General features: G+C 43.4%; 1 protein-coding gene across 1 annotated transcript; it reads right to left on the bottom strand.

Annotated features, from left to right (window-relative positions):
- Positions 1–6983: 6983 nt before the first annotated feature.
- On the bottom strand, positions 6984–7648 carry LOC105313420 (uncharacterized). The gene is made up of 2 exons (XM_011406874.1): positions 7327–7648; positions 6984–7234 (listed from the first exon to the last, which is right to left on the bottom strand). Exons 1-2 carry the CDS (start codon positions 7646–7648, stop codon positions 6984–6986), a joined length of 573 nt encoding a protein of 190 aa, XP_011405176.1.
- Between the last annotated feature and the right edge of the window lie 632 nt (positions 7649–8280).

Genomic DNA, 8280 nt, shown 5'->3' with positions numbered 1-8280 from the left:
CTTCCACTACGGGATTTCCAATGGATATCACGCTCAAGAATGGAGAGAATAAACACAAAAAAGAGGGACAGAGTGAGAGCAAGATGCTGAAGTTGGTGACAAGAAGACTCAATAATAATGATGGTGCCGACAAGACCATGTGCATCAGACAGTGCGCATGCCGTTTCCCACCCAAGCCATTAACTCTCATTAAAGTAGAGCTTTAAAAAATTATTTAGTGGCCTTTGATGGTCAACCCCTGACACCTTTGAAAGGAGGGGGGCACTGGTTGAAGTTTCCATGCAAACTCCGTGGCTGAGCTCAAAACAAGGACACTGACCTGGCACGTTTCCCACTATGACCTAACATGCAAAAAAGGGCCGTATCAGCCAGGTGGGAGCACTCCCACAAGCATGAGCAAGCTGTCATACCGCAGTAGTTAGCTGGTGCAGCTTAAAGCTTGCCAGGTCCGAGTCCTGCAACTGAGCCCCAACATGGTGGCACTTTGGGAGTGAATGATAGCGTCATCCTCGAATGGTACGAGCACCATTACTCCCAAACATGACCTGCTAGATGAAACACAAACTTTTATAATATAAACCACTAACAGAAACACACATAAACTAGGGTAAGCCAGTTGGAGTCAGAGGTGCACATTGATCCCGCAGTAATAGTTGGGCCGAAAGAGACAATAATTGCGATGGTAGTGTCCGAATATATGAAAGGAAGCCCGATAACCGCGAATGACCTAGGGTCTGAATAACAGAGTCCTGTAGGCCAGCTTGGGCAGCAGTGATGGTGGCCCCAATTTGGAAGCTATGGCCACTATATCGTGATGTGTCCACACCTGAAACACGAAGAGCTTGCCGGACTGCTGCCACCAACTTAGGGCACGATAAAGGGCGACCGTCCTGAAAAACAAACAGGGGTCTCGGTAAACACGCACAAGCTGCGAGATTTGACAGGACTGCTGCCACGGGGCAAAGCGAGCAGCCAGTTGCTCCCATGGACAACAATATTCCTTTACTCCGTCTTGCTCTGCCTGACCTGAATCACCAAACACTCTGGATGAATATGGCTGTTGACTTAAACATCCCCTACTGAGAGCACTGCAGACTGAACCTGTTGTCTGAAGGGCATGTGAACTCCCCAGAACGCAAAAAACCAAAGACAACAAGCCGCCCAGAGCATGCGGTGATTAAAAGTGAGAGGTCGAACCGACCAAACTGAGTAGAAAAACTGCAAAATATCCAATGTAATTGGGAGTCATGAAGGGCGGGGAGCTGCAGGACTGGCCCAGGAGACTCCCCAAATTACATAATACAGTCTGGGAAACTGGGCCAACCCCAGGTCCTGCCCACCTGAGTATATTTGAAAAAACCTGAGTAAGCTTTGGTACAGACAAATGGATGACAATGCAAAATCTCTATTAAGTAAAAATAAAAGAAATCGACACAAATTTAAATCAGATAGAGGGAAAGATGGGAGAGACAATTGATGACAGCAGTTCAGATAGCATCTATTACGAGACCTATAGGAGCTAATAGTAGCTGGGCCTAAAACCTTTAGTAAGGACAGTTTGAACAGTGAAGTCCAGCAAATGGAGCACCAGTCAGGGAACACCCGGAGCAACAAGTCTGCCACTGGATGAGGGATGTGAGTGTGAGGAACCTGCGGGAAGGGATGAAATAAAATGGTAACATTTTTCGAGACAAGGCATCCGCTGCTGTGTTCAGTACCCCGGGAACATGCTCAGCAGAAAACTAAAACTGATAAAACAATGCATAGAAAAATATTGTGTGGAGTAGGTGATTCAGTAAGTCATCCTTAGCCGATCACTTATTCACCACAGAGACTACTGCTACATTATCAGAATGAAAGCAGACATGACTACCCTTCCACTGACACCTCCATACCACTGCTGCTATAACAACAGGGACCAGCTCTTTTGCCACATCAGCCAACTGGAATGGCCACTGCACTTTAAACCATCCAACAAGCACTCAAATGCCCTGCAGCCATTAAGGCCTGATGTATCCGAGTAAACATGAGTAGATGGTATAGGAGAAAAAAATGAGGAACCATTCCAAAGCTGGAGAAAGTGGGACGAGCACTGTAAGTCAGCCCTGACAGAGGCATTTAAGCGTACAAAGTGATGAGGCTTGCCAACCCTTGACAATAAAGAAGACAAGTGCCTCAGAAAAATTCTCCTTGGGCAAATGACAGTAGCAGCATGAGCAACATGACCAACAAATGATTCAGTTCCTTATGAGCACATGACTGCTTCAGACGCCAACTCTGGACTAAAGCCAAAGTTTAGTAACCTTTTGTGGTGGGAGGTGTAACTGAAATCTGACTGTGTCCACCAGAATGCCAAGAAAAGTCACTGCTGTTGCAGGGCCCTCCATCTTACGGGTAGCGATGGGAATACCCAAGTGAGAGAACACTTGGGATGCCAGCACAACAGCATGCTGTCTCCGGGGAGCCTGTGGCCCCAGAAAAAAGGAAGTCATCGAGATAATGAAGGAGCCAACAAACCCCAAGGCAATGAATAACCCATGCAAACATGTCGGCAAAAGCTGTAAATATTTTGGGAGCCGACCACAGACCAAATGGTAAGCTGCTGTCCACATACACCTGACTATCTCAGCAAATCCCCAAAAATAGATAGTCATCAGGGTGAACTGGAACAACCCAGTACGCATCCTTAATGTCCATTTTGACCAGACGAGTCCCTTGACCAAGCTGCTGAATAATGGCAACTGCGTTGTCCACTCACACATACATCAATCAGCAGAAGTCAGGCTCAATCCCATCATTTATGGTAGCACCATCCAGTGAAGACAGATCAACAATCAGTCGCCACTTGTCTGAATGGGGTTTAGGAACGAGACCTATAGGACTAGTATGAACAAAGGCAGTGAGCAAGGGGGCCAAGGGACCAACTAAAGACCCACAAGCCAATTCAGCCTGTAAATAATCGTGCACAGCCTCAGGGTGATGCACAGCAGAGGGATGGTTCCGCTGATTTGAAGCCAGTGGGCAACCCCTATCAAAGCCAATATGAAAGCCCATCTGCAACCCCCGCCATAGTAGGCCACAAAGCGTTGGTCTGGGTGGAGCTGGAGAGCTGGCTGAAGTGCAGAAATCACGATTTGGGATGGAGCACGAGCAAAGGGTGGGCACTGATGAAATCAAGCCTGCTGGGATTGCAAAGCCAAAAGGTCAGCGGTATACCTATTAGCATTACCCCATAATACCCATGAGGCTCAAGACAAACTCTGGCAGCAACAAACGACCTACAGAAGGGAGAGAAGACGCGGTTATGCCACACATAAACAACCACAGTAAAGGCAACAGCTCTAACACTTAAGAAGCAAAACAGATCAAAATTTAAAGCAAGGAGATATACATGAAGTAAAGAGAAATACACACCAAGTAATACACAAGAGTTTTAGCTAACAAAAGGCCATAGACAGAAATAGACAGGAGTTCTAGATAACAAAAAGCCAATAAATATAATTAGACATGAGTTCCAGATAACAAAAACTAACAGACAGTAGACAAGACTTCCGGATAACAAACACCAATAGACAGTAATAAGCAGAGTCCACCAGAAAACAATCCTAGGATCGGGGTGGCAGACGTCAGCTTAGCAGGGAGTCAATTCTTTTCAGCTGTTGGGCAGTTTACAAACTTGTGGTCCCCCCCGACATGCGAGGCAGATGTCAGTACATACATGACCCTGGGAATGCACAACTTCCTCTATTCCACAAAGTGCAAAGAGTGCAAAGATGATCGACCCTTTGAGAACGGCAGGACTGACTGCTGGATGACGCCAGAGGAAGCAATGGCTGCTGGACTCCAAACAAAGCACACTGGCCAACAGAGTGGTCCTGTTCCCTGCAAATACTACAAGTAGTACCACCTGAAGCCCCCCTGTTGCTCAGAACATTTGCCACTTGCGGTCCCGGGTGGAGGGTGTGCCAAGGCAGATGCGGGTTGATGGCCGCTTGAGAACAGAAAATCCTGTCATACTCCTGCCAGCCATTACCACCATGCCTAAGTGCCTCCCGTCTAAAGAGGTGGCAGTATGCTAACATATCCCTAGTCCTAGGATCGGAAGTCAGAACAACCACAAAAGCTGCAAAACATTAAACCCATGACACCAGAGATGGGACCTCTCAAAGTCGTGCCCGAATACTGTTGGAGTGGCGATGAATGTCTTCCAATTGATTAAACAGAGATATTTTGTCAGCTAAAAGGTCCCGCATCTCAACAAATTCCCCATGGCGAATGCGCTGGACCAGACTGTGGGAATACGGTTAGCAGCAGGAGAAAGGATGAGACCCAGACGTGAAACTGGGAGAAAAGATGACGTCGAGGTGCTGTGTATGAGAGGGAATGAAACTAGCGGGGAGGCCATAGCCCTTTGATACAGTAGGGAACGGGACTGACCCAACTGGGGCCGGTCCTAAACACCCTGGGAGACCATGATCATCAGACACCCCAGGGGTAGCCACTGCTCCAAGAGAAGTCCATGATACAGCCAGTGGAACAGAGGCTATCGATCCCGGTGGAAGCATGGAGCCCAATTGATCAACTACAGAGAGAAAGCATCATATAAGTGACAGCAAGAGGTGGATAAACCCCCAACCAAGACAATATGAAGAAGTTGCCTAACCAAGAACAACAAAAAAATTAATTAATTGTGACCATAATTGACAAAAGGTACCTTATGGCGGGTAGTGAAATTTGTCTTTATAGCCAACAAAATGCAACTTACTGAGCTCCATTTATCATAAAATTACTCCACAGGATGCAAAAAGTTACTATGTAACTTTTAGAAACAGTGGTTGTCCAACAGAGCGCCCACAGGTTGATATTTTTCATCATAATGATGAATTTTAAAATCCGCCATAAGGTACCTTTTGTCAATTATGGTCACAATCCATTAATAAATGAATAAAATAAAAATAAAATAAATCGACAAATAAATTAATATATACATACATAAACAATAATAATTGTAATAACAATAATGACAACAATAATGGTAACAATAATAATAACATAACATAAAAACAAGTAAATGTAAGAATGAACAAATAAATAGCCAAATAATAACCACTAAAGAAATAAATAAATACACGATACTAATGACAATAAAGATAAATGCCTGCATTAACCAGGAAAATAAACGTAATAATCACAGTAAATATAAACAGTAAGAATAAGTATAGCTCTTAAACCAAAACAATAAAACAGCAGCGGTCAGACAAAAAGAGGCAGCAGGCCAGTAACTCCCTCACACCCACACAACAAAGTGATGCCAAATATGGGGGAAGCATGAGAACCTAACCTACTAACGAGACCAACTCATGAACACACTAACAATATTAATCACAAAACAATGTAATTGCCTATACTTATCATACAAGCAATCTGTACTAGTGAATTAACAATAAAACAGACTAAGAAGAATTATAACATTGTACCTTTATGGGAACACTCACCACAATAACAATACTATAAACAAACAAATATAGCAACCACAGTAAAAACTAACAGCCACCCCACAGCAATGCCCTAGTCAAGATGCAGCCAATGCTAATTGCAACTAAGGGGATAACAGCAATAAAACCATAAGAATGCTACCGCACCATGCCAAAGAGTAGCATGTAAAACTATAGCAATGGAAACAAGCAGCAATCAAAGAGAGTGCAAGGTAGACAAATTAGCAGAACCACACATGAAGGCTATCTAGCTAACAAACGACTCTCCCAAGAAGAGCAATCTGCTGGACACAAACCAAGGAACACAAGGATTATACTGTAGTGCAGTGGGGACAGCGGAATCAGCTCTCAGTGCAAAATTCAAAGGTCCTAGCAACTCAATAACCCGAGACTCACACGAATGCACCAACTAGGCCACAGACATACTGATACCAACTAAAATAGACCCATTACGCTAAAAACAGTATGAAGTATACTAGTGATGTAGATCAAATGAGCCGCGAGGTCTGCTACTTGTGAAAGCAGACCCGCCCTCACAACCACTAATAGCAGCCCTCTCTTCAGGTCTATTATTGTAATAGCAGACCTCCCCTCAGGTTTGCTATTGTATAACAGACCAGTAAGAGTAATTTAATAATAAATCACATTGATAAAGGTTGACATTAATTTAAAAGATGAAATTGATAGTAAAATTAATAATGAATCACAAAGATTTTAAAAGGTAAAATTGAAAACACACTTAGTGATTTTGCCACAATTATGCACAACATTTGTAATCTTCTCTTGAACTTCATCAGCATTATGCAAAACATTTGTAATCTTCTCTTGAACTTCATCAGCATTATGCAAAACATTTGTCACCTTCCCTTCAATACTTTCGGCACTTGTTATCTTTTCTTTGACTTTTTCTTTTTCAATAATGTTTTATTGAATAGTTTTTGAGGTAGCAAGTACAGTGGAAACAAGCTGTTGCTGACGATCAATCATTCTTGAATATGGCTTCAGACCATCAAGACAATGGTGACCAGTCCTGTCCATGATTATCTTTTCAGGTAAGCCTGCATCAAGCATTCTGGTAGCAGCAGTTGCTTTAAGACTATGGTTAGATTTGCCATTTGAACATAAAACTACCTCTATACACATATATTTTAAGAGACCCTTCAAGGTGTTGTGCCCAATAGCCCTTGCATAAAACCAAGCCTTATCTCTACTTTGAAGTTGATCTAGTGGCCGAAGGTAGAATGCATCTGCATCTGGACAATCCGGTACAAAAGTAGGGTGTTTAGATAAATACAAATCGAGCAATAAAACACAACACCTCACACCCAATTTAGCATTAGCAAAGTGATGCACAACTTTATTAGCTTGCCTCTTTTTTAGTTGCTTTAGGCCACCATGGATATTTTTGCTTCCATGCTCTATGTATTTATAGCAGACTGTCATTTTCCATGGGTTATTAGAATCAGGAACTTCCAACTGCTGAAACTGTTATACTTTAAGAGAACGATGCTCCTCACCACCACGAAGGCACAAATTGAGTCCACAGTAAAAGAAAATGGCATGAAGGAGCTCCCTAGGATTATCAATCCCCATTACGCGACTAACCCGAAGCTGCTCCTCTTCTTCAGCATTAACTAAGTCACTGTTATAAGGCCTTGCCTCTATTCCTTCTCCATGCAGCTGTCGAAAGTAAGAATCCATGACATTGTGAAGTGAAATGAAGTTAGGATCCTTATCATCTAAAACGTAAATGCATTGGCTTTTTCTCCATGCATGTATCGAAGTAGGCCAGAAAGAATTTTCAAAATAGACCTTGGTGGGTATTTCTCACCATTTTCCTTTCTTGTTTTCATAACGTAGCTGCAAAGGCAAGAACACAGTAGTTTAGGATCATTGGAGAGTAGTATATGAGGAGGATACTGTTCCTGACCCTCACCATCTTTTAGAGAAGCGAGCAATGATTTGAAGTTATTCAAAGCCCAATTATTACATCCATGTGTACTGTTTGGAACATAACCTCTCCTGGCTTCAGAAACTTCTGACTGAGACATCTTTTTGAAGCGCTTCTTTAATGATAAAGTCAAACGTGTCTTTTTCTTTGGAGGTTCATCTTCAGCAGCGTTTTCCACAGAGTCTTCGTCTTGATCCTCCATTGTCTATTGTCTAATACACGTGACAATGTCCTCTCTGCTCTACTGCGCATGCTCAGTTGCTATGCAAGATGGCTACCTTTGTCCAAGTCTACTTTATGCTGTATATAGGATAAGTGGTAGTGCTCTATGGCAGATAGCACTACCACCCATGCTTTATATGTTACATAATGGCTAGGAGCTATAGCAGACAATCGGATGAGTCGCAGATTATCAGAAAGATGATCTAGCAACATATATAACACACAAAGACACATACACACAAAATCTGACAGAAAAATGCTAGCAACATCACAAAAACCACCCCACACCAGGCAAACCTGGACTAGTACTGATGGCAGGTTGACTCAACGGGGTAGCAGAGGAAGGAGGAGACTGCTGTAAGAAGGATTGGAACTCCTGATGAATAATGGCAAGGTCATTCCTAGAGTCGACCACAGGTACAGAAGCGGTGGGAACACTGATTGGTCTGGCTTCACTAGGGAAAGTAGCAGTAACGAGGGCAGTAGAGACCCTTACGCTACACCCTTGATGACGGCCAAGACGTCCTGTGTCAGAGCTACAAGCGGTGACTGAAATGGAATGAAGAGAACCACTTGCTGACATCACACCACGGCCGCGGCTGCGGCAGGATC

This window comes from Amphimedon queenslandica, unplaced genomic scaffold (genome assembly GCF_000090795.2).
Source record: "Amphimedon queenslandica unplaced genomic scaffold, v1.1 AMPQUscaffold_13522, whole genome shotgun sequence".
NCBI classification, from domain to species: domain Eukaryota; kingdom Metazoa; phylum Porifera; class Demospongiae; order Haplosclerida; family Niphatidae; genus Amphimedon; species Amphimedon queenslandica.
This window is presented reverse-complemented; position numbering and strand designations above follow the sequence as displayed.

Excerpts from the sequence above, each read along its gene's own strand:
- LOC105313420 (XM_011406874.1), bottom strand. The coding sequence starts at position 7,648 with ATGGAGGATCAAGACGAAGACTCTGTGGAAAACGCTGCTGAAGATGAA. Across the intron at positions 7,235-7,326 it reads GAAAACAAGAAAGGAAAATG|ATGATAAGGATCCTAACTTC; the intron begins GTGAGAAATACC and ends TTTACGTTTTAG.